This window comes from Stegostoma tigrinum, chromosome 8 (assembly GCF_030684315.1).
Source record: "Stegostoma tigrinum isolate sSteTig4 chromosome 8, sSteTig4.hap1, whole genome shotgun sequence".
In the NCBI taxonomy this organism is placed as follows: Eukaryota; Metazoa; Chordata; class Chondrichthyes; order Orectolobiformes; family Stegostomatidae; genus Stegostoma; species Stegostoma tigrinum.
Window position 1 is genome coordinate 6,241,751 of NC_081361.1, and position 27,571 is coordinate 6,269,321.

Genomic DNA, 27,571 nt, shown 5'->3' on the forward strand with positions numbered 1-27,571 from the left:
GGGATTGATTGAAAACTAGGGAATACAACCCTGAAGAAATCTGGAATGGAGCCTGAAGGCTGATGCACGTCTACATATTTCATTTTCCTAGCAACTCCTACAACAAACCTGGTGCAAAATGTAGCGTTTTACACTCTATTGCACTCATCAGGAGTGGCTAAGGGGTGGATCCCTGACATTTGGGAAGCCCAAATCGGAGTTTCTATACATTTTTCCCAGGCCTATGCCTTAGACCAGACACTCTCGTGTTGATGCTCTGTAGGCAAACCAGAGCAGACAGAGTTGATTGCCATCGCACAAACCATCACCAAACAGGATGGGAGCTGACAATGTCAGAAATATGTATCAATCTTTGGTATCAGAGGGCATGGCTGAAGTGAAGTGAACTGAATTGACAGGTTTCAGAGGAGGATGGGGAAGGATGGGTGCAGCGTGCACTGGTTGGCCTGAATTGTTTGTATCAGTGCAGACACTTCAATGGCAAACATCCCTCTCTCAAATTCCAAAACCAAATCAGATTAACTTCCATCTAATTTAAGATTTTTAAGATCTTGCACATTTAAAAGGAAGACAACTGATCAAATAAAAAAGTTATTAATTGGACATGTAGCACACTCAAATCATCCTCAGAATGCAAGGCGGCACTGTAAAAACTAAAATATTTTCCTTCTCCCTCTCTCCTACATTATACATTAATTTGGGACAATCTTCACCTACTGACCCGCATACTCCAATAATTTCTTCTCCTGCTGCCTGATCTGTGATGACTGTAATCACAGAATCCCTGTAGTGTGGAAACAGACCCTTTTTTTTGGTGGGGGGGGGGGGGGGAGGAGGAGAGGGTGGAGAGAGAAAGCAAAAGCGAGAGCGAGCGCGAATCCGACCCCCAAATCAACACATCCTTGAACACTACAGGCAATTTAACACGGCCAATCTACCTAGCCTGCACATCTTTGGACTGAGGGGGAAAACCGGAGCACCTGGATGAAACCCATGCAGACATGGGGAAAATGTGCAAACTGCACACAGACAGTCACCAGAGGGTGGAATCGAACCTGGATCCTTGGCGCTGTGAGGCAGTAATGCTAACCACTGAGCCACCATGCCCCGCAAATGAAGGCCATAAGATAAGCATGTTCACACACAAAACTAATGCTACAATTTGATTTAATTTGAAAAATTCATTTGTAGGCAGCTATTTGAAAAGGAGGCATTGGAAATATCTCTGTGCTTTATTGGTGGGTTCATGTCACACCACAGGTGACCACACCACACTCAACTCGCCCCCTCCCTCACTCACCAACCTTCCTCTCCAATCCCATCTCTCACAGGTCAGACTGTTACTCTGCATCCACATCTCTTTCTTCCTTTCTCCCACAGCTTCCCTCTATCCCTCACCCTCGTGCGCGCATTCTTGCCCCGCCCTCCCTTGCGCGTGCACAATCACAATCCCTCCCTTCCCCTCCCCACAGTGTGTCCACATGCGACCCCTTCCCCCGCATGCGTGCGCACACACAGTCCCTCTCTCTCCACCCCACCCCCCACCACCGACCACACACACACACACACACACACACACACGGAGTCCCTATTCCACCCCCTCTATCCCACCACCACACGCACGCACATACACCCTCTGTCACACACACACTATCCCTCTCTCTCTCTCTACCACCTCCGCGTGCACACACACAGCTCCCTCCCTCGTGCGTACACACGCTGTGTCTCTCTCTCCCTCCCCCAAACACACACAAAGTACACAATGTGTAGACAGTCAACTGTGGTGTTTTATAAATTCCTACTTTCAAAATAAAACCAGTCCAATTCCAATTCAAAACACTGACAGATTCTAAACAAGTGTTCACACCTAAAATGCACTGTCTGACCTGAGATGTCACCTCAGGAATACTGATGAAGCCTTTAGTTATCTTGGGCAATGACTTGAAAGAAATTCTGGGATTTGCATGTTAATCAATCGAAAACTGCATCTCCTTTCCAACTGATTAAAGATTTAACAGCCATCTTTGTTTTGTTCAATACATTGATATCAGTTCTATGACCCTTTGATCCTTTGCATATAAATTCTGTGTTTGATGCCATTTCTCACAAACATCTGAAGGAGTGAGACTCAGAAGATTGTGTTTTCAAATAAACCTTTTAGACTTTAACCTGGTGTTGTGAGATTTTTTCTGTTTACTGGTGAGCTGTTCTACATTTTTAAGCTACATGCTATTGCAAACTTTTACACAAAGCTCTGGAAATAAAACACAACCTAAGTTATAAGTGTAATCCGGTATGTCATATTAATTCATTGCAGACAGCATGTGACCAGTCTTTTCCAAACACATTCCACATTATGTTGAAACCCACTACCCACCCAGTATATTTTTAACAAATTCATTTGGGAGGCAGCACTTAATTAGGTTAGTGAATAGTTTCAATTGAGATTCTGAATAAATTTAATTTCAAACCCAGAGGGAAAGAATAATCAGCTTCAAAGAGGCTTCCTGGTCTGCATTTCATTTTGCCAGAGTGCTTTTAAATATTCTGAGATTACAGTTGCATTAATTCAGAAAGTAAATCAAGTTGATGGTAGAAAATTCTTCATTTGGACTCTGAAGCCCTGGAACAATCTTGCGCTGTGCACTGTAAATAGGATAGTCCCAGTAACTGGGAGGATGACATTCAGGAAATTTTCATACTCATACAGTATCATAGAACATAGAACATTACAGCACAGTACAAGCCCTTCGGCCCTCGATGTTGTGCTGACCTGTCATACCGATCTCAAGCCCATCTAGCCTACACTATTCCACGTACGTCCATATGCTTATCCAATGACAACTTAAATGTACCTAAAGTTGACGAATCTACTACCGTTGCAGGCAAAGCGTTCCATTCCCTTACTACTCTCTCAGGAAAGAAACTACCTCTGACACCTGTCCTATATCTTTCACCCCTCAATTTAAAGCTATGACCCCTCGTGCTCGCCGTCACCATCCTAGGAAAAAGGCTCTCCCTATCTAACCCTCTGATTATTTTATATGTCTCAAGTAAGTCACCTCTCAACCTTCTTTTCTCTAATGAAAACAGCCTCAAGTCCCTCAGCCTTTCCTCGTAAGACCTTCCCTCCATACCAGGCAACATCCTAGTAAATCTCCTCTGCACTCTTTCCAAAGCTTCCATATCCTTCTTATAATGCAGTGACCAGAACTGTACGCAATACTCCAAGTGCGGCCGCACCAGAGTTTTGTACAGCTGCAGCATAACCTCTTGGTTCCGGAACTCGATCCCTCTATTAATAAAAGCTAAAACACTGTATGCCTTCTTAACAGCCCTGTCAACCTGGGTGACAACTTTCAAGGATACCTGAGTGGCAACTTTCCAAAATACCTGGGTGGCAACTTTCAAGGATTATAAATTCAAGGTATCGAAGTCTACCATCAGAGAGAACTTAACAAGTAGCAGCTGAGTTGGGTGTAGCACATGTGCAAGAGTGCACAATATTCTTATAACGTGAACAGAACTACCTGATCAGCAATTGAAACTAAAGTCAATAGAATAGAATAAAATCCCTGCAGTGTGGAAACAGGCCCTTTGGCCCAACAAATCCACACCGACCCTTGGCTATCCCACCCAGACCCATTCCCCTATAACCCACCTAATCTACACATTCCTGGGCACTATGGGCAATTTAGCACAGCCAATCCACCCAGCCTGCATATTTTTGGACTGTGGGAGGAAACCAGAGCACTAGGAGGAAACCCACGCAGACACAGGGAGCATGTGCAAACTCCACACAGTCACCCAAGGGTGGAATCAAACCCAGGTCCCTGGTGCTGGGAGACAGCAGTGCTAACCACTGTGCCACCGTGCTGCCCACTAATAGGTGAAGCTTTCCAGCCCCATACCAAGATCAATCAACTAAGTACCAACTAAATCAAAGACTTTGGTCGGTAAGCCCCAGCTGTAAAGCCGGAAGGGATTTTTCCGAGGTTTCTCTGGGAAGCTAGGGAGGTGGTGGTGGAGCCTTTGGCCTTGATCTTTGAGTCTTCATTGTCTACAGTTTTAGTACCAAAGGACTGGAGGATTGCAAATGTTGTGCCCTTGTTCAAGAAGGGCAGTAGAGATGACTCAGGTAATTATAGACCTGTGAGCCTTACATCTGTTATAGGAAAAGTTTTGGGAAGGATTATAAGAGATAGGATTTATAATCATCTCGTGAGCAACAATTTGATTGGAGATAGTCAACATGGATTCGTCAAGGGCGGGTCGTGTCTCACAAACCTCACTGAGTATTTTTGAGAAGGTGACCAAGCATGTGGATGAGGGTAGGGCAGTTGACATGGTGTACATGGACCTCAGTAAAGCCTTTGATAAGGTACCACATGGTAGGCTATTGGAGAAAATACGGAGGCATGGGATTGAGGGAGATTTAGCAGTTTGGATTAGAAACTGGCTTTCTGTAAGAAGGCAACGAGTGGTGGTTGATGGAAAATATTCAGCCTGGAGTCCAGTTACTACTGGTGTGCCTCAAGGATCTGTTTTGGGATCACTGCTGTTTGTCCTTTTTACAAATGACTTGGACGCAGGCATAGGTGGATGGATTACTAAGTTTGCAGATGACACTAAAGTCGTTGGAGTGGTGACAGTGTGGAAGAATGTTGCAGGGAGACTTGGATAAACTGCAGAAGGGGGTTGAAAGGTGGCAAATTCAGTTTAATATGGATAAATGTGAGGTGATTCACTTTGGCAAGAAAAGTAGGAAGGGGAACACTGGGTCAATGGAAAGATTCTTGGTAGTGTGGATGTGCAGAGGGATCTTGGTGTTCATGTACATAGATCCCCGAAAGTTGCCACCAAGGTTGATAGTGTTGTTAAGGCAGCTTATGGCATAGAGGGATTAAGTTCCGGAGCCGTGATGTCATGCTGCAACTGTACAAAACGCTAGTGCGGCCTCATTTGGAACATTGCGTGCAATTCTGGTCGCCCCACTACAGGAAGGATGTGGAGGCATTGGAAAAGGTGCAGAGGAGATTTACCAGAATATTACCTGGTCTGGAGTGAAAGCCTTATGAAGAAAGGCTGAGGGGCTTGGGTCTGTTCTCACTGGAGAGAAGAAGGCTAAGAGGGGATTTAATAGAGACATACAAGATGATCAGAGGATTAGATAGGGTGGACAGTGAGAGTCTTTTTCCGAGGATGATGACGTCAGCTTGTACAAGGGGGCATAGCTGCAAATTGAGGGGTGATAGATTTAAGACAGATGTCAGAGGCAGGTTCTTTACTCAGTGGTAAGAGCATGGAATGCTCTGCCTGCCAATGTTGTTAACTCAGCCTCATTAGGAGCATTTAAACAGTCCTTGGATAAGCAGATGAATGATGATGGGATAGTGTAGGGGGATGGGCTTAGATCAGTTCACAGGTCGGCGCAACATCGAGGGCCAATGGGCCTGTTCTGTGCTGTATTGTTCTATGTTCTAACAAGCTAGGGAAATACATTCAGATAATTTTGAACAGCTGGCACATTTGTAGTTCTACTTGTTAAAGCTGCAGTTATGCTGCACAGTCCAAGCCCAGGTACATGTGAAGTTCAATCCCAAAAGCTGTTGAAATGCCCAACCTCAACTAGACTAATAGTGGAGGTGCTACCTGTCGATAATCACTGTGTTGTGCAAGAGAAAGGGAGGGAACATAACTAGTCCAGGTTCACACACCATTAGCTTACTCATCATCTATTCTGTTGATGCAGATATTTGGCTGTCAGGAAGGATGGATCTGTCAATTTAGTCTGCTCATTTTCAGTCAAGACACACCCATGACGAACAAACATCTAGGCAGGAAGAGATTTCATACAATATCACATGGGAGGCTCAGAGTTACGAAACCAGCAAAAGTCTGTCAATTCCCCTACAATGTAGTTGATTTTAATTCACTAAAGGCCTTATCTCAAAAAACTAAGATAATAAGTATACCGCTCAATATCGAGTTCACAATTCGACGTTTGATGCATAGTGATGATCAATTTCTTCTCTATCCCCTGTCGCAACTTAAAATACAGCTTCTCTCTGTCTTTCGGTACAGCACTGTGAAGAGAGTAGGAATTATTTTAGTATCCTGCTTTGCTTGTCATAATAACACGAGTGAAGAGTAGTTTACCATAAAAGCAGAGATTGCAAGGAGTGCACATGCCATGAATGTTGAATACTAAATAAAAACGAAAAGAAGAACTCTGGATGCTGTAAATCAAGGACAAAAGAAAAAGTTGCTGGAAGCCCAGCAGGTTTGGCAGCATCTGTGAAGAAAAAGTCAGAGTTAACATTTCTGAGGAACCCGAAATGTTAACTCAGATCTTTTCTTCACGGATGCTGCCGGACCTGCTGAGCTTCCAGCAACTACTGTTTTTAAGCCACGAATGTTAGCTCATTTGTGAAACAACTGAAGGAGAACACTTTACAAAGGATCAATGTAACTTCCTCACCTCTGCATCAGACACAAACAGAATCACCAACATGTCACATATAACATTAAGAACAACAACTTTTGAAGATCACAGCTGGTCAGGCAGCATTCATGGAGAGAGAGCTAGCTAATATTTTGAGTCTCGATGACTCTTCATCAGAGCTGAAGTTAGATGTGGAAGGGGCGGCATTTATGCTACATATGGGCAGGGGGTGGTGGGGTATGGAGTGCTGGGGGAGAAAAGACGATGATAGTTCAGATTAAGTGATCAGATTCCCTTCCTCATAACTATAGCATAAATGCTGCCCCCTCCACACTTCATTTCAGCTCTGATGAAGAGTCATCTAGACTTGAAATGTTAGCTAGCTCACTCTCCATGGATGCTGCCTGACCCGCTGTGACTTGCAGTGCAGATTCCAGCATCGGCAGAAATTCGCCCTTACTCATGCATCCCATTGCCTCCTGGCCCAGTTTTCTCAATTAGAATGATTTCCATGGTACAGGAGCTTATTCCAATACAAATTTCTGTTAAATGATATGAGGTAGCCCAAAAGCAACTGGAATCTGTCATTAAAGATTATTAGCTTGAAAGCATTACTTCACTCTACAATCGAGGCTTACACCGAAGAACAGCTACATACATGTATACATGTATACACCTCAAATACTCCAATATTGGAAATGGGTGTTTGAGTGAACGGAGGTCCTATCTGCTGTCTTGGATGAATGGAAAATACCCCACTACATTACGGGCAGCACAGTGGCTTAGTCGTTAGCACTGCTGCCTCACAGCGCCAGGGACCTGGGATCGATTCCACCGTTGGGCGGCTGTCTGTGTGAAGTTTATACATTCTCCCCGTGTTTGCATGGGTTTCCTCCCACAGTCCAAAGATGTGCAGACCAGGTCGATTGGCCATGCTAAATTGCCCGTAATGTTCAGGGATGTGTAGATTAGGGGGGTTACAGGGCATGAGGTCTGGGTGGGATGCTCAGAGACAGTGTGAACATCTTGAGCTGATGGGCCTGTCTCCACACTGTAGGGATTCTATGATTATTTTGAAGATGTGCAGCTAGTTCTCCCCAGGGTATATCCAAAATTACTGCTCAGCCATCCTAATTCAAATACATGATCTGGTCATTTATTTAAATCATTGCAAATACATGCAAGCAGGAATTAACTGCTGGGTTTCTTGTATCAGAACAGTAACAACATTTCTATGGAACCGTAAACTGCTTTGAGAGGCTGCAAAATGCACTGAATAAAGGTTGTGGAAAACTTTAAAGCTGATTAACGATGGAGTGGCAATGCAGCATTACTAATAACTTGCACTGTGCTACACCTTTAAAAGGGATGGTGGAACTGACATGTAAGAGGAGATTGACTAGGTTAGAGATAACAAGGCGTAGAGCTAAATGAACACAGCAGGACCAGCAGAGGGTCTAGGCCTTAAACATCAGCCTTTCTGCTCCTCTAGTTCTACTTGGCCTGCTGTGTTCATCCAGCTCTTCACCTTGTTTTCTCAGATTCTCCAGCATCTGCAGTTCCTACTATCTCTGACTAGGTTAGAATAGTTTTTGGAGTTGAGGCGAATGGGCGGCGGTTGGGGGGGGCGGTGGGGAGAGAGATCTCATAGGCACTTATAAAATTCTAACAGGACTAGATGGGGCAGATGCAGGGAGGATGTCCCCAACGGTGGGTCTGTCCAGAACTAGGAGGTCACAGTCTGAGGATTCGGGATAGACCATGATGAGGAGGTATTTCTTCACCCAAAGTGTGGTGAACCTGTAGAATTCATTACCATGGGAAGTAGCTGATGCCAAAACATTGAATGTACTCAAGAGGCAGCTAGGTGGAGCATTTGGGGTGAAGGGGATCAAAGGTTGTGGGGAGAAAGCAGGATTAGGCTGTTGAGTTGGATAATTAGCAGTGATCGTGATGAATGGCAGAGCAGGTTCAAAGGGCTGAATGGCCTCCTCCTGCTCTTATCTTCCACGTTTCTATGTTTGGTGGAGGGGGTCTCTGAACCATAGTACCATCACCCTGTGCCACTTTGAAATGCTTAAATTCAACTTCTCACCTGAAATTGCCTTTTCCATCATCCTCCTTCACTTCAAGAGAAACCATGAAGTTGTAGCTGTCACTCTCAGGACTGGCACCGCACATATCTTTCTCTTTTGTCGTTTGTTTAGAAGATCGACGAAAAGCAGTGGCAAAACTGTACAAAATGCGGCTGGCCTGGAGAAAACGCGGGGGGAAACATGCAAATTTAAATCCTCCGTTGCAGTACCAAAGTTTTCTCCTACAAGTTTACTTTTCAAATTTGCTTATACTCCCATCCCAAGAAGGAGATACTGACTTTGGAAGGGGTGCAGCACAGATTCCCCAGAATGATCCCAGGAGTAAAAGGGTTATTACGAGGGTTACTCACATATATAGACGTGTATACTGTAGAGTACAGTAATGATCAAACTGTGATATTTACACCATTAATGTTGCTGGGATAGAAGGTCAACAAATATTTTCTCTGGCAGGCCAGTTAAGAACAACGTACCACTTTATAAATACGGGTAGGTCGATCAGTGATGATATCAGGGAGCAATTTTTCACACAAAGTAGTCTGAAAACAGAACATTCTCTCATGAAAAGCTGTGGTTATAGTGGATTCATGGAAGCTTTGAACCCAGACTGGTACATGTTTGTTCGGAAGGATATCAAGGGACATGGAATAAGGAAGACAGATGGATAAAAGGGTCCAATCAGCATTGATTTAACAGATGTGTTAAAGTTAAGCTCCTCTGTACCTATGAGTACAGGTCAGACTCTGTGATTGGAAACAAGCTGGAGTTGGATAGTATATAGATTTTGCCAACAGAATAGTCTATCGTCCCGAGTGCTGAGGCCCATATCAGATCTGGTATTAAAATAAATTCTAGAAGTAACCCAAGAATGCCTAATACAGCTCTGTTCAACCCAAGAATATATTTCCCTCCCCAGCCCATGTGCCTTCCATAGGGACCTCTCCCTCTGTGACTCCCTCGTCCGCTCCACACTCCCCACTAACCCCACCATTCCCGGCATCTTTCCCTCCAACTGCGAGTGCTATGCTGCCCCTACACCACCCCCCTCACCTCCAAGGCAAAAAACAAATCTTCCACATTTAGACATGGGTTGACCTGCACATCTGCCAATGCGGTCTATGCATCCGCTGTTCCCAATGTGGCCTCCCCTATGTCAGCAAGACCAAGCGGAGGCTTGGAGGCCACTTTTTAGAGCATTTGCATTCTGTACACGACAAATCTTCTGGTTGAAAAACATTTTAACTCCCACTCCCAGGGCGGCACGTCCAACCTGGGCCTCCTCCAGTATCACAATGATGCCACCCGGAAACTGGAGGGGCAGCACCTCATAATTCTGCCTCGGGAGCCTATAGCCCGATGGCCTAAACATGGATTTTACCAGTTTCAAAATCTCCACACTACTACCCTCCCACCCCCCACCCCGCCTCATCACTTGACCAACCCTCCCCTTCATCCCCGTCTTCTAAACTTGACACAACTTGTCCAGCTTCTTTCCCATCTATCCGCCACTCTCATCTCACCGACCAATCCTCACCACTCCCTACTTGCACTCACCTACCATCCCCAGTCCCACCCCTCTATTTATTTCAGAGCTCCCTTCCCCCTCCACCCCATTTATGAAGAAGAGTCCCAACCCAAAACGTCAGCTTTCCTGCACCTCTGATGCTACCTGGCCCACTGTGCTTCTCCAGCTCGACACTTTGTTATGTTTGTCAAACAGGGTTCCCCAGAACCCGAGGGTTAAACAAATGCATCCCTAAAACAAATTACGTGAAAATTTCAGGTTCTTTGTTTGTGGTTCTCTCACCATCACAGGATTTTTCCCAAAAGAATAAAACCCACAGTGAAGGTAACACACAGCCAGAGTACATTCAATCTGCTTAAAAAGACACTCGCACCTACTTTCAAACTGTTCAAACTCTGCCGGCACCCAGTTTCAAATTTTCCATCAGCTTTCAAACTCTCAATACTAACTGGCTGGGCTCTAGCTAAGCTCAGCCTCAGTGACAGAACTCCAACTGCCAGCGAATCTATTAGAGGAAGCTGCTGTCGACCCACACAAATCTCACCAAAATCACCAGTAAATAAAACCCAATATATATCTTTGATGCAAAGTGCATTTAATAAAAATTAATCCTTAAAAGAATGTTCACACTTCCATCAATCGCTGCAGTCTTATTTAGTTTCTGCTTTTGCTTTATATAGTGGGAAACAAGATGGAAGGGTGAGAGTTCCACAGAATTTCACAACATATTGTTGGGTTCCTTAAACAAAACTAAAATTGAAAACCATTTGCTTAACCACAAGTTCATGAACCAGAAAGCACTGTGAATAAATATTTATTTGAGGGCTATGAAAAAGATAAAACATTTTGAAGCAGGAATAGAAATTGTTTTACTTATCAAAATGCTGTCCCTTCTTTGTTTCCTTTCCAGAAATAGTACACTAAAACAATGTCATGACTGCCATGTGTCTGCTATAAGAAATTTCCAAACATTTCAGATTTCCAAACAGCAGATTTCATTACTGGAAAGGTATAGTGTATCATTATGCCACAAGATCAGTGACTTCTACACACGCTTCACTAAGGCAGTAGAGGTGTAAAGACCATTGGAAAGACAATCACACTGAACATGGTGTAATTTCCCCGAAGGGTGTAGTCAGGTTTCTAGAACCCATTACTGGGTACAAAGTGACTCACCACAAAGACAAATAGGAACTGATCAGAGAGAGAGGCTGTATGGATTTGTAATGGGTAGATCACATTAAACAGAGTTGAATATTTAAAGAAATCATTAATGTGATCCCAAAGGGAGTGTCTGGGGATATTACCACAATAGACTTGCATTGTGACTCCACATTACAGACCAATAGCAAGAATGAGAGCTCATGGAATTGGTGGCAACTAATTAACATAGTCAGGGAATTAATTAAAGGTAAAGTCACTAACCAACCAAGCTAACTGGCGCTCCAAAACTGATTATGTCAAATTCGTAACATGTAGAGTCAAATTGTCAGAATGTGACTCACGGCATCTCTCAGTTGTATATTTCCATCTGGTGCAAGATAAATAGCAAACCCCACCAACCTCCGGATACAACGCATCATCCTCCGACACTTCCACCATCTACAATCCGACCCCACCACCCAAGACATTTTTCCATCCCCACCCCTGCCTGCTTTCCGGAGAGACCACTCTCTCCGTGACTCCCTTGTTCGCTCCACACTGCCCTCCAACCCCACCACACCCGGCACCTTCCCCTGCAACCGTAGGAAATGCTACACTTGCCCCCACACCTCCTCCCTCACCCCTATCCCAGGCCCCAAGATGATTTTCCACATTAAGCAGAGGTTTACCTGCACATCTGCCAATGTGGTATACTGCATCGACTGTACCCGGTGTGGCTTCCTCTACATTGGGGAAACCAAGCGGAGGCTTGGGGACTACTTTGCAGAACACCTCCGCTCGGTTCGCAATAAACAACTGCACCTCCCAGTCACAAACCATTTCCACTCCCCCTCCCATTCTTTAGATGATATGTCCATTATGGGCCTCCTGCACTGCCACAATGATGCCACCCGAAGGTTGCAGGAACAGCAACTCATATTCCGCTTGGGAACCCTGCAGCCCAATGGTATCAACGTGGACTTCACCAGCTTCAAAATCTCCCCTCCCCCCACCGCATCCCAAAACCAGCCCAGCTCGTCCCCCCCCCCCACTGCACCACACAACCAGCCCAGCACCTCCCCTCCACCCACTGCATCCCCAAACCAGTCCAACCTGTCTCTGCCTCCCTAACCTGTTCTTCCTCCCACCCATCCCTTCCTCCCACCCCCAAGCCGCACCTCCATCTCCTACCTACTAACCTCATCCCACCTCCTTGACCTGTCCATCTTCCCTGGACTGACCTATCCCCTCCCTACCTCCCCACCTATACTCTCCACTCCACCTATCTTCTTTTCTCTCCATCTTCAGTCCACCTCCCCCTCTCTCCCTATTTATTCCAGAACCCTCTCCCCATCCCCCTCTCTGAAGAAGGGTCTAGGCCCGAAACGTCAGCTTTTGTGCTCCTGAGATGCTGCTGGGCCTGCTGTGTTCATCCAGCCTCACATTTTATTATCTTAAATTAAGGGTAGTACTAGATCCAAACAGAAGTCACAAAGTTGCTATGAAAAGTGCTTGAAGATTGGGAGCAGTTTAAAATTTTCGGTAAAAGACAACCAAAAGGAGAAAAATGGGAGTAAACGTGGAAGGAAGGTAAAGACAACTGTAAAAGCTTCTTTAAGTATGTTAGAAAAAGGTTAGCAAAGAAAAATGTAGGTCCTTTACAGGCTGAGAATTGACAACAGAAGGCAAGGAAATGGCACAGCAATTAAATAATTTTTTTTTGAAGGGTCTCGATCCGAAATGTCAAACTTTCCTGCTCGGCCTGTTGTGTTCATCCAGCTTCACACCGTGTTATCTCAGATTCTCCATCATCGGCAATTCCTACTACCACTGTAGTAATTAAATAAATACTTTAGTTCTGCTTGTACAGGAGGCAGCACAAATAACTTCCAAAATACGAGGGAGCCAAGAATCTATTGTGGGGAAGGAATTGGAAGAAATGAATAATTAATCTAAAGTAATTAATGAGAATAAAAGTGGTGAATCCTCAAAGCCTGATAATCTCCAGACTGCTAAAGTACATGGCCATGGACACACTGGATGCAGCTGTTGTCATCTTCTGCTTGAATTGGAAAGTGGCAAATGTAACCCCACTGTTTAAAAAAGGTCAGGAGGTGGAGAAAACAGGGAATAATTGTCCAGTTCAACTAACATCTGTGGAAAGTAAAATGCTAGTCTGTCATAAAGAATGCAGTAACAGCGCACTTAGAAAACATCAATGTAATTAGGCAAAGTCAACATGGATTACTGAAAAGGAAATCATGTTTGACAAACCTACTGAAGTTTTTTGAGGTTGCAATGAATAGAATAGATAAAGGGAAAGCTGCAGGTATGGTGTACTTAGAGTGGTTACTGTGTAAGATTACAGCACAAGTAATTCAGGTAACAGGGTGACAAGAATTGAGATTTGGATATCAGGCAGCTCACAGCAGGAATAAATGAACCTTTTACAGAGTGAAAAGCAGAGAGCAGTGGAGCACAGGGATCAATGTTTAGGCCTCAGCAATTTACGATGGATATCAACAATTTGGACGAGTGAATTGAATATTCCTATTTCTGTGTTCGCTGATGACAGAGGAGGATGTGAATTTAGACAAGTTGAGTGAATGAACATGGCACATGGTTATCTACTGTGGTTGGAAGATCAGAATGGCAGAGCATTGTTTGAACAGTGATATATTGGGAAATACTGACGTCCTTTTACATCAGCCACTGAAAGCAAACATGCAGGTGCAACAAGCAGTTAGGAAGATGTGGTGTGTTGTCCTTCACTGCAAGCAGATAAGTACAACAGCATGGATGTCTTAACTGAAGCTATTCAGGGCTTTTGTGCTGCAAGCAGTTTTGGTATTCTTAACTAGGAAAATATATACTTGCCTTAGAGGGAGTACATGCGAGGTTCTGGGGTTAATTTCTAGAATGGCAAGTTTGTCAAAGTAAGACAGATAGGTCAACCAGACCCGTAAAAATTTTCAAAGAATCATGAGTGATTTTGGTGAAGTTTAAATTCCCAAAGAGCAGGACAGATTGGATACAATCTAGCACAAGGGGTCAGTCTCAGGATACGTGTAGGGCATTTAGGACAGAGATGAGGAGAAACATCTTCACTCAATGGGTGGTGATCCTGTGGAATTCTCTACCACAAAAGGCTATGGAGGCCAAGTTATGGAATACAATAATGAAATTGATTTTCTCGACATCAACAGGTCAAGGGGAGCGGGGGGAACAGCAGGAAGATGATGCTGAGATACAATTAACCATAATCATATTGAATGATACAGAGTGCTCAGTAGGTCAAAAAAAGTACTCATGCTCCTTTTTTGTATATTTCCATGTCCCAAAAAGACAAGTGAACACACTACAAAGCCAGTGTCTTCAAACGTCTCCCAGTAGTGACTTCATAGTTAGTGCGTGCAATCAGAAATTCAATCTTGAATTGCAAATATGATCGCATATGAGACAACACAAAGGTGGAGGTTGAACAACTGGTCTCCTTAATGAGTAGTCATCATTGAAGCAATGGGAGAATCCATCTCAAAGAAATATGCATTAAAACTAAAGCATCAGAAAGAAGATAAATGTTTACTTTACAAGTGGCAGTGCTGCAGTTTGCAGGTACAGTAGTGGTTACTGGACAGAATGATAAAGTTCCTAGTTTTGCATTCACTAAACTCGGCACGAACTAAGTTCTTTTTCTTCCGAAGTGAAATAAATGCCACAATTTTTAGCATTGCAATAACTTAAAATGTCTCTGGGAAATGTCAAATAGTAAGGAACGATCTAAGTTAGAATGACACTGTAGACTGGAGCTGTAATTATTGATATTATTAAATTCAGGTTAAACTGATGGGTCCGTTATCCTTGATTCAGGTGAAACTGGCCTTTCCCTACCCATATGGAATATAAGTATCTAGGTCCAGTAAACGTGCACAAATTTGCTGTACACTTACTGCAAGGACAGTCTACAAATGAACAGAAAAAGTCTCTGCATCTCAGTCGATGGCAGACTCAGGGCTGACATCCAATTGGATTCTTCTACTATTTGCAACAACTTAACTACATGAAAGAATATTTTCACTGCTTATGGGGATGAAATTCAAAGTTTGGCAGCATCTTTTGTACAAAAAAAAATTGACATTTCCAGTTGCCACTTCCAAACAGTATGCATCGATGCTTGAAAAGGCAATTTTGACGGCAAGTACTAAAATGCAGCTTTTAAAATTTTTTTCTTGAAACATTGGCACTGTTAGCAAAGATAGTATGGACAGCCCATTCGTAACTGCCCTCAAGGTAGTGGTAAACTACTGTCTTGAACCGTAGCAGTCATTTGGAATAGGGACAAGGACAGGAAGGGAGTTCCAGCAACAGAAAGGAACAGGCATTTAGTTAAGGGTCAGGATGGGACGTGACTTTGAGAGAACTTTGAAATAGAACTGTTGTCGAGATGATCAGCCATTTTCTAGAAAGGCTAATTGGGCTGAATGGGTTATTTCTGTTGCTACATTTCCATTTATCTGCTACCTTTACCCTTCTAGATGGTAGAGGTCACAGTTTTGGAGGGTGCTTGTCTAAGGAGCCTTTAGTGGAGTGCATTTTGCTGCCACTGTGAATGCTGAAAATGGTGCTGCTTTGTCTTGGATGATGTCAAGTTTCTTGAGTGTTGTTCGACGTACACTAATATAGGCAAGTGGAGAATATTTCATCACACTCCTGACTTGTGCCTTGCAGACAGTGGGCAGTATTTGGGGAGTCAAGTGATGAGTTACTCACTGAGTATTCTTAGCCTCTGGCATGTTCTCAGAGCCACTGTGCTTACACGAGTGGTCCAGATCAGCTTCTGGTCACTGGATGTTGATTGAGGGGGATTCAGTGATTGTAATGACATTGAATATCAAGGAGCGGTTGTTAGATTCTCTCTTATTTGAGATGGTCATTGCCTGACATTTGTGTGGTACGTATGTTTCTTGCTTAGGTTCAACTATTTTCACTTGTACATACTCCAATGACACTTGGGCATTAAAGTGATGGCATAGTCAACCTAAATGCTAGACAAATACACTGGCAGCTGCTTGTTCTGGAAAGGGGAAGTCAATAAGCAAAGTTTAGGAAACTGCCTGAGAATATAAATTGAATATTTAGTTGATGAAAAATTGCAGCATGCTGCTGTGCAGAGGGATCTGTAAGTCCTTGTGCGTGTATCATAAAAAGTTGATTTGCAAGCACAGGTGATTATGAAGGCAAATGGGAGGATGGAGTTTATAAATAAGCAGGTTATGCTGTAGCTGTATCAGGTACTATGAGGCCATACCTGGAGTACTGTGTATAGCTTTGGTCTCCTTACTTCAGAAAGGATTAACTGGCACAGGAATGGGTTCAGAGGAGGTTCACTAAGTTGATTTCAGAGTTGAGAAAGTTAGCTTATGAGGGGAGATTGTGTAAACTAGGACTATACTCATTGGAATTTCGAAGAATGAGAGCAGATCCACAGAAACATATCAAATTATGAAGGGAATAGATAAAATTGAAGAAGGGAGGTTGTTTACCATGGCAAGTGAAACAGAAAGAGGAAACATAGCCTCAGAAAAAGGAGCAGTAGATTTAGGACTGAGCTGAGGAGGAACAACTACTCCCAACGAATAATGAACCTGTGTAATTCACTGTTCAGTGAAGCAGTTGAGGTTATCTCGTTGAATGTTTTTAGGGCAAAGATGGATTTTTGAACAGTTAAGGAATTAAGCAGGTGAGTAAGTGGAGCTGATTTCACGAAAAGAACAGCCATGATCTTATTGAATGATGGAGCAAGCTCAATGGGCCAGATGGTCGACTCTTGCTCCTATTTCTTATGAGTATCTGGAAAGCAAAACTGTCATTACACTGCTTCCACTGGTAGGTAGACATAATTATAGCACAAAGCATTTACATTGATAATTTCCCCTATTACACATGCAAGAACCTTTTCAGAAAAAGCTCGCACAGGTCAATGGTTCTAATTCATTGATGGGATGACAGCATCGCTGATCGAACGCAACATTTACTGCCTATTGTCTTAGTAGTATCTAGTCAAGGTTGCCAGAGACCAAACGGAACCATTGACGGTTATCTACTAGCTAAGGGATAATTGGTTGAGCACTTAATTAGGTATATTTGGTAACAAGTGATCAGTGTTCAAGTTGTATAATGTGACTGCTGGAACTCCTAACCAGCAAATTAATTGTCTGGACTCTGTCAAACCAATCTTTAACCTCTCAAGTCTGTCAATCTCTCAATGTCCTTGAGAAGATACTGGAGATAAAAACGTAGTAATAGGTCCCTTGAGCTGGATATATATTTGTCACAAAGGACACTACTTAGTTCTCTTGGGGACAGGATGGTGGGAGTAAAGTGTGAAGATCCTGAACAGTCTTTGTTTATTTTACTGTCAAATCAGGTCCTCTACATCCTTTCCTGCTGCGTGATATGAAGAATCTTTAGGTAAACATTAGGAAGACTGAACGGCTGACCATAATTAAACTTGTAACGTCACCTCTATTCTGGTCTGGTTTTTGAGAAAGGGTTGCCTGGATTAACATGTTTGGCATATTACTGATTGACCTTCCAAAACATCACAGGGATAGAATATCCATAATGAACAGGCATAATTTCAAACTGCTGGGAAAATGCAAGCCTGTCTGGTTTAGGCCAGGAGCTGCTTTATCATTTGAGAACAAACCATAAACAAGGGAGGTATGGCTTAACAGAAGAATGAAAATTATATGAGAATTTGACTGAAAGTTAGTCAAGAAGATTCAGTGTATCATTTTTCAGTCAATGAGGAATAAATTATCAGCCCATGCTTCTGACATCAAGTAACAAATGAGCAGAAATTTCCTTGAATTAAATATTGGCAAGATTAAAGAATGTTTTCAGTCCCCACTCCAAACCTCATTCCCTAACTAACAACTCTATCCATTTCCCTGGCAACAATATGAGATGAAGCATTATGCTCATAATTGTAGTGTCAGATTTGGCCAAAATGAACTTCCAACCTTATTCTTGTATCTCTAAGGCTATCTATTTCCATCTCAGCCACATCGCTTGCACTGCCTCAACTAATCTATTGTTGAAAGCCTCATTCTTGCTTTGTTACCTCTAGATTTGACTATTTCAAAGAACTCCTCATTGGTGTCCACAATCTTTCTTACACTGACTCCAAGTTAAGCAATATCTGGATTTTAAAATTCTCTTTTTTTTTCAGATCCCATCACAGCCTCACTCTCCATCTCTGGTATATCCTCCAGCCCTTTAAGCCTCTTTTTTGATTTGATTTGTTATTGTCACATGTACCTAAGTACTATGAAAAGTTTTTGTTGTTGCTGTTGTGACAGTGAAAAGTTTTGTTTTGCGTGCAGTACAGGCAGACCATACCATTCAACGACCATAGGGTGATTGAACAGAGAGTGAGGAATACAAGGTTATGGGTTAAGAGATGGTGCACAAAAAGCAAGATCAACATTAGATTTGAAATTTGAGAGGTCCATTCAGAAGTCTAATAACAGCGGGGAAGAAGCTGTTCTTGAGCCAGTTGGTACGTCTGTTTAAGCCCTTGTATCATTTGCCTTACAGAACAGGTTAGAAGAAATTATAACCAGGGTGTGAGGGGTCTTTGATGACGTTGGCTGCCTTTCCACGGCAACAAATGTAGATTGAATCAATGGACGGAAGGTTGACTTGCGTGATGGTCTTGGCTGTGTTCACAATTTTCTGTAGTTTCTTACGGTCCTAGGCAGAGCAGTTGCCGTGCCAAGCCATGCTGCACACAGATGAATGCTTCCTATGGTGCATCTGTAAAAGTTTGAGGGGTCCTTATGGACATGTCAAATGTCCTTAGCTTCCTGAGGAAGAAGAGGTATTGTTGCGCCTTGTTGGCCATAGCATTAATGTGGATGGTCAAGGACAGATTGTTGGTGACCATCACACTTAAGTACTTGACACTCTTGACCCTCTCCACCTCAGCTGAATGGATAATGACGGTGGTGTGCCCTCCACCTTGCTTCCTGAAGTCAATGGTCAGCTCTTTCGTTTTGCGGGCATTTAGGGAGAGACTGTTATCTTTCTACCACATCACCGAGCACTCTGTCATCCTCATTGTTTGATATTCAGCCTACAATGGTGGTGTCATTAGTGAACTTGAAGATGGAGTTCATTGAGAATTTTGGGGAGTACAGTAGGGGGCTGAGTATGCATCTTTACGGGGTGCCGGTGTTGAGGATTGTTGTGGAGGATGTGTTGTTGCCTGACTTCACTGATTGCAGTCAGTCTGTCAGCAAGTTGAGGATTCAGTTGCAGAGGGCACAGCAGAGACACAGGTCTCAGAATTTGGAGATTGGTTTGGTTGTGATTATAGTATTCAAGGCAGAGCTGTAGTCAATAAGTAGGAACCTGAGGCAGGTATCCTTATTATCCAGATGTTCCAGGATGAGTGTAGGGCCATGAAGACAGGATGTGCCGTGGACTTGTTGCATGATGGGCACACTGCAAGGGATCAAGGCAGCCTGGGAGACTAGAGCTGATGTGAGCCATGACTTCACAGACAATGGGCAGTAGCAACCGAGACATGTTGAATGTGTTTTCTTTGGTACTGGGATAATGGTAGTCTTCTTGAAGCAGTGAAGACTTCAAATTGTAGCAAAGAGAGGTTAAAGATGTCAGCCAATACTCCCGCCAGCTTGTCTGCACAGGATCGGAGTAAGTGGCCAGAGACTCGCCACCTGGGCCCGCCACTTTCCATGCATTCACTCTCAAGATGACCAATTTGATGTCTCTGCTTTCCTCTCATTCTGGCCTCTTATGTATCCTCAACTTTAATCATATTAACATTGGTGATCGCACTTCAGGTATGTAAGCCCCACACTCCAAATTTCATCTTTACCCCTGTCTTTCCACCCAAATTTCCTCCTTTACATACCTAAACCCTAACATATCCGAGAGACTAAATTATAGGGTTCAGTCTCAGATTCTATTTTGAAATGCCCCTGTGAAACACCTTTATAGAATCATACAATCCCTGCAGTGTGGAAGCAGGTCATTTGGCCCATCGAGTGTCCTGTGACCCTCCACAAGAGCCACCCCTCTACCCCATTCCTGCAACCCTCTACTCTCCCTGGTTAATCCACCTAGTCTGCACATCCCCGGATACTACAGGCACTTTAGCATGGCCAACTGACCTAACCTGCACACCTGTGGACTGTGGGAGGAAACCCACGCAGACACGAGGAGAATGTGCAAACTCCACACAGTCACCAGAGGGTGGAAGTGAACCAAGGTTCCCAGCACTGTGAGGCAGCAGTGCTAATCAGTGATCCAACAAGCCACCTTGTGATGTTTCATTTTGTTAATGGTCCTATTTAAATTTTAAATATTAGTGATAGCTGCTGTTACATTAAGTTTCAAATATCAGTGGGATCTTAATTCAGATATGTCAGTGCAGCACTGCAGCACAACCACTCAAAACCATTGCAAAGTGGATGTGGGACAATACAGATTTGAGCGATCACAGACAAAGGAGCTAAACATACTTCCTCATTCTTGCTGTCTGGTTCTGTGGATTCATAGATAGGACCTTCTTTGATGTAAAAACATGCCAGACAATACCAGGCAAAACCAAAAAGTAAATCCAACAACCATAAGGAACACTGACAGCACCTTTTCCGACAGGTGATGATGTTTCAGTTGTATAGACTGCATATGAGGTACTACATTAGGTTTTGGGCATTCAGGGAGACTATGGTGTACATCACAGATTCATCAGACACTTATGCTTAAAGGTTACATCGCAAGGATAAGTTTCACAAATCATGATTGGTAGAGTTTGGCTGTTTCGAGAATAAAGAATTGGAGAGAAGTGCCTGAAGTGATAAAGGCTTCAATAAAGAGAAAGTATTTTCTCTGCTGGAGGAAGTCAGGACGAGGGAACATCATGTTCAAACTAAATCCTAGCCCACTCCTAGGTACAGTAAGATATATATTTTTGATGAAATGTAGCAAGTATCAGGAATGCTTTCTATCCTAAAATACTGCATTGTAGAGTTTATTTTGTTTATGACTGGGATATCTACATTGTGTAAGAGCAGACAGGGATGAAGCATCAAAAATTAAGCCCACAATCAATTTACTATTGTCAGTCAGGCTTGCAGTGTGGCATGCAAGTAAGTATTGGAAACCATTCATTTTAATACACGGAAACCTATTTTTTGCAAACATAAACAACTTCACTAGTTTAAGATCAGCAGAAAGACATGACAGCCACTCCCAGATCACTTTTCAGAGGAATGATTTGACTTCCAGATGCAATGCAACTGTTCAAACTATTCGACATTAAGTAAAACACAATTTATTTAAACATCCTAGTTAAAATACAAATAAAAGAAAGAGTAATTTAGAAAACTTAATCAAATAATAGACACAGTAAATATTACTAATTAACTGTTCCAATAGAGTAACATCCCATAAACACAAAGGCAAAAAGGCAAATTCATATTGCCTTTTGTAAAATGTGAACAAAATCTGGTAGTTATCTGAAAGTCATTATTAACAAGTTCGTTTCCATGGCAAAGCCTCTCCCTAGCAGAGTCCATTTACCAACCAACCCTCTGTGACAATGCTGTGTCTTTTAGAAGTAGTTTTGTCCTTTTATGTGAATAGAGGTTGTAAGGTAGAATTGGTGAACTGGCTACTTAAGACAATTTGAGTAAACAGCTTGGGAAGCCTTGCTTTTAAAACACCTGAATGGGTGTGGCCAGTTCTCACAGATCCAGATTCCTGGGTTTTGGCTTTTTCAGTAGCATAAGCAGCTCTTGGGGTCTCAGAGTTGGAAGCTTCAATGAATTTCTCCTGGCTCCTACACTCTCTACATTTTCTCGAAGTTTTTTTTCATTCCTTGACTGGAGAACTGCATGTGAGAATCTGTGTATGAATTTGCCTTTTTGCCTTTGTGTTTATGGGATGTTACTCTATCACACAATCCCTGCAGCGTGGAAGAAGGTCATTTGGCCCATCAAGTGTCCTGTGACCCTCCACAAGAGCCAGCCCTCTACCCTATTCCTGTAACCCTTTACTCCCCCTGGCTAATCCACCGAAGTGTGCACATCCCTGGATACTACAGGCACTTTAGCATGGCCATACCTGGAACAGTTAATTAGTAACATTTACTGTGTCTATTATTTGATTAAGTTTTCTAAATTACTCTTTTTTTTGTTTGTATTTTAACTAGGATGTTTAAATAAATTGTGTTTTACTTAACATTGAGTAGTTTGAACAGTTGCATTGCATCTGGAACATGGCACTTCACATCTATCTTTAGAAGAAGTTAGGTTCTCGACTACTTTCTTTGACTAGTTTGAACGGGTCTGGTCTGGTCCATAACATCTCTCACTGTATAAACATAGACATTCCCCTTGATTAGGGTTTCTTGGGAAGTGCCCTGATACATGCAAAAGAAAACACTTCCACAAAATTTGCCTTTTCAGCAAGATTCAAGTTCTGAACCATAAAAACGAAATTTGTCACCTCACCGATTAACAAGGGATACATTTACAATATTCCAATCAAAGTGTTTAATTCCTGAACGAAGAAATATTTGCCAGATTATAAAGATACCTACAATTTTCTCACCGACTTCTTTTAACATACTAAGGAAGAAATGTCCATCTCATGGGGGAGGGGGGGCAAACCCTTTCTTAATCAAAGACACTTAGTGTCATAGAGTGTACAGCACAGAGATGGTCCTCCAGCCCATCAAATTTGTGCCAGATAAAAACAAATACCTAACTAATGTAATCCCATTTTCCAACACTTGGTCCATAGCCTTGTATGCCTTGGGATAGTATGTGAACTTCTAAATATTTCTTTCATGCTGTGAGGGTTTCTTCCTCTATTGCTCTTAGAAAAGTGAAGTCCAGATTTATATAAATTGATAAGGAACTATATAAAGTACAATTATTGTAAATGATATTATCTAAAAATATATATTTAAGGTGAAGAAAAATTTATCTTCACCTTCATTTCATTGGGAATTCCAATTATGCAGGTTGCCCACCAATGCTGTGTAATCTGGTGTATGTATTGACAGAGCAACTCTAATGGAGTCAATGTTAAAATGAAGAGTTCCTGTAGTACTGCCACTAAATAGTTAACTGCAATTGGCGAGGCTACCTGCAATCAAGATTATCAATTTAAATTTAAAAGGCCATGTACAAAAGTGACATTAATTGCCCTGCTGCAGCACATAACCAGCTACCTGATTATATGACCTGATTATATGATTTAAATCTTGTAATCTATTGATTATCTCCACGAATTTTAATGCCAGCTGCTCACTGCCATTTGGCAAGCTATCAGTTGCTCATGTTCGACATATTGGTGAGTCCTGGGTTACTTTCAGACTCATTTGCTCCAATGCAAGTTTTTATTTCTTGTAATTAAGCAAGTTCCAATCTTTGATTAATATTTCGATTCCCTCCTACTACTGGTATTTTATTCTCTTCTATTTGTAAAGACAGAACATAAATCTTGCAAATCTACAAGAGGCACTGATTTACATAGGCTCATACTGTCCAGAACTCAGCAACTGTCCCATCATATTCTGCATATATAGCAAAGGTTATCATACACATTCACACCATGTCATTCAATTCAATGCAACTAGAACCTTCCACTCAACACCCATCCCCTGGCTTCCTTTCCTCACAAACATCCGCTCTCTCACACTTCCCTGGCTGACGAAAACCCACAAGTTGAAATCACCTATGCTGGACCCTATTTACTCGCTCTACAATGACCTGTTTAGTCATCTACTGCTCATCTGTCTCAGTGCTCCATCCTCACTGAGCAAGATCTACCAGTAAACTCCTTTTGATCAAGGAATGAGAAGCATAAAAGGTCACAAACAAGCTCCTTGCCATAATCCCATTGCATTGAATGGCAGGCTCTGAACTTTGACAATGCGAACGGTTCTTATTAAACAGGCTCAGGACAAACCAGGGCCCCTGCAAAGCCAACAACCAGTACAAATCCCATACACACTTATGGAGAGACACAAACAATGCTGCACATTACCAAGGAGTGGTCTCATGACAAACGAAGCAGCAGACTAACCACCGTAAGTTACATGGCAGCTACTTGGCTCCGAGGATTTACATTCATTAAACAACAACAAAAACAAGCCTGCCATTTCCTTATAATCGATTACAGAATCCATCTTTCAGAGGCCAACAGCTTGGTTTCTCCTCCCCTTATAATTACATTAAAAAGTTGCTGTCAAATTTTATTGCAAGTTATTTTTCATATTCCTCTCCACAGTTCTTAACACTTTGTATACTTTAGTTCTTTTTAAATTTCTCCTCATTTTCTGGTATTCTGTTAAAGTAGAAGCAAACTAATGTGGATGCTGGAGATCTTAAATAAGGACAGAAAGTGAAGAAACTCAACAGGTCTGGCAGCATCTGCAGAGAAAGAAACAGAGTTAACGTTTTGAGCCCAGAATGATTTTTCTTCCGAGTACCTAAATTCTGAGGAGAAATCATTCCAGTCAACTTTGTTCTCTCCACAGATACTGTCGGACCTGATGAGTTTCCCCAACACTTCCTAATTTTATTTCTGATTTTCCAGTTTTCTTTCTATTTTCTTCAGTTCTGCTGAACAAATCTAGTTCCTAGTGGCCTTGGTCTCTTCTAGGATCATATCAAGAGCCCAACTAAAGAAGCTCATATCTAAACATTTTGAAACAAACCATTCTGTTCTCACGCTTGTTCTTCCAGCATTTGAGAATTTCTAACAGACCATCCTGAATGAACAAGCAGCGTCACATTCCTCAAAATTGTCAAAATTAAAAGGAATAAAATAATTATTACAACTGTTGCTTTAAATTGGCAGGTATGAAGTTAACAGAGGAGGAAGTTCTCTGCACAATTACTTACCATTAGGGCAAAGTAAAGCTGATGTCAATAGAAAGACAGCAAACTCAAAGCACAAAACTTCTCAAAACAGCAAAATTGAAGAGAATCAGAGAGAAAAAGAGAGAATATTTTCCTGTGGGACACTGAAGGCAAGGCATGGCTAGTACATATGAGAAAAAGAACTGGAAGTCGTTGAAAGGATGTGGTATTTATAAAGATGCAACAACGGGGACGTATAACAAATGAGGTTTTTCAGAAGCAATTCTAATGATTGAACTGTATGTTATAACAAATATCCAGAGACTGGAAATGTTAAGTGTTAGGTCCTGCAAAAAAATCCAGCAGATTATTCTTCCAAGGGCTATTGAAATTACATTCACATTTGATATATTGGCAGGCTACTGGGCTCGAGTAAATAGTAGCTTTAATAACCTAATGCTTGTTAACTCTACAGTCACTCTGATTGCCATCTGTTCACTTACTTGGAATCTCAGCCTCAGGTTTTAACAGCTTGACTACTCAATACTCCAACTGAGCAAACACAAACCAGCAAGGTGATCAATCAAATAGCTCTGAATCTTACTACTTGCAACAACATTTTTTGTTTTAACAAGACGGCTTTTATTCAGGAAGGAAAACTTTATGCTAGTCATTGCCTGATGCAGATGCAATTCTGACAAAAGCTTCACTGCACCTGACTCATCCTAACCAGTCTTGTTTCCAGCATTCTTTGAACACAATTCTCAAATTCTCTGCCATTTATCAGAGTAGGACAAGGGAGGTAAGGGAAGTAGGGCAACTCCATGGTAGGTCATGCACCAAATCTCCAAAAAAAAGGTTTTATCAGGCAACATAATAATTATTTCCAATACTTGAGGAATAGCCTAATCTAAATATTACTGTAATTCTGATATTCATCTTTGCTATTTCTCTACCTGCTGTTAATCTTTTCAGCAGTTTATAGTTTAAGCTACAATCGGATGGTGTACTTCATGCAGGTGTATTCATAAATAGTACAAAGTTTTTCACTGCATGTCACTGTACTGTGACATTGCTCTGAGAGAAGTGACGGAGTTTTGTAAATTCAGTACTTCTATTCTTCTAATTATTTTACGTAAAACATGTCAGTAGATTTAAGTAAAAGAAATAACAAACAATTGAAGTTTCTTTTTTTCACATTGCATTGCACCAATGTTTATTTTGAAAGCCAAAATTGAAGGTTTAAAATACAGTACTTACTGCTTCTTTGATCTCACAGCAGAACACGTGAAGTTGGAACTCATCAGTACTGCAGTAACTTTCAGTAAATGCAAAGCAATTACTTTCTGCAGTCCCATTAACACCTCGGACACAGAATAACACTGTATATATTGGAAACGCAGCTATCTCAGTGGTCGTGGTCTGGTCTATTATCCTGAAGGAGGAAAGAAAAAATAAGAATGTAGAACTCAACAAACAAATTTGAAGTGTGAAGATTCCAGACATGACTGCAATTAGTCTATACGGGGGAAGGCTGACTTTGCCTGTTTACAAGAAGGAGCATTTATTCTAATTTGCACCAGTTTGCACAGTGCCTAATTAAACAGTATATTCTGTAGAATGATAAAATCTTACAATAGCTTAACAGGCCATCATACCTGTGCCAGCTCTTTGAAAGAGCATCAAGTTAGTCCTACTCCCCTGACACTTCATTTAGTCCTCAAATTTCTTGTTTCCGAGCATTCTTTTTTGACATTAGTATCCTTATTAAAATGAGTCTTGCCTTCTAACACAGTAAAGAAAACAAAAGCTTTAGGGCATTTTAGTTTAGGATAGATGGATCAGGAGGCCTTAGAAATGATTTATTAGCATGATATTTCAGTTGCATGGGCTGATTCTCCATGGTCAAATTTCACAGGTGTTCAAAATTAAGAAGGATGCTAATGCATAAATAAATAGAAACTGTATCCATTCACCAGACAGACACACCACTTAAGCAAATACCTGGAACTGCCTTCCCAATAACAGTGAGTACAGCAATTCACAAATCACCTTCTCATGAGCACAGTGCCCACATTCAATGAATGGATCAAAAAGTAACCAGAGGACATGGCTTTAAACTAACCAGCAGATATCAGAAGGTTGAAAAATATTTTACAACAATTTATGATGATTTGGAATGCACTGCCCAAAAGGTTTTGATTTAAATGACAATTTCATAGTCATCATTACTGACATGATCTGACAATTCCTGATTAATTTAAATAAATTCCCAACTACCATGGTATGATCTGAATTCACGTCAGCTGACTATTCCAGTGAAATACCACAATGCCGCTGTAAACCATGAGTTATTAGCAGATTCTATCATAATTTTCAAAAGTGAACTGGATATATGGAAAGAACAAGAATGAAGAGCTAATGTTTTTAAACCATCACCATGAAGTTACTA

The 27,571-nt window shown here is 42.0% G+C and overlaps 1 protein-coding gene across 3 annotated transcripts in view; it reads right to left on the minus strand.

Annotated features, from left to right (window-relative positions):
* The window catches only part of rabgap1l (RAB GTPase activating protein 1-like), a 444,915-nt gene that overhangs the window by 340,488 nt on the left and 76,856 nt on the right, over positions 1–27,571 (minus strand). For all 3 annotated transcript variants that reach the window (XM_059647710.1, XM_059647711.1, XM_059647709.1), the window contains 3 exons: positions 26,380–26,554; positions 8,541–8,698; positions 5,976–6,086 (listed from right to left, as the gene is read on the minus strand). In XM_059647710.1, coding sequence (XP_059503693.1) covers positions 5,976–6,086; positions 8,541–8,698; positions 26,380–26,554 — 444 coding nt within the window. The remainder of the gene's footprint in view (positions 1–5,975; positions 6,087–8,540; positions 8,699–26,379; positions 26,555–27,571) is intronic.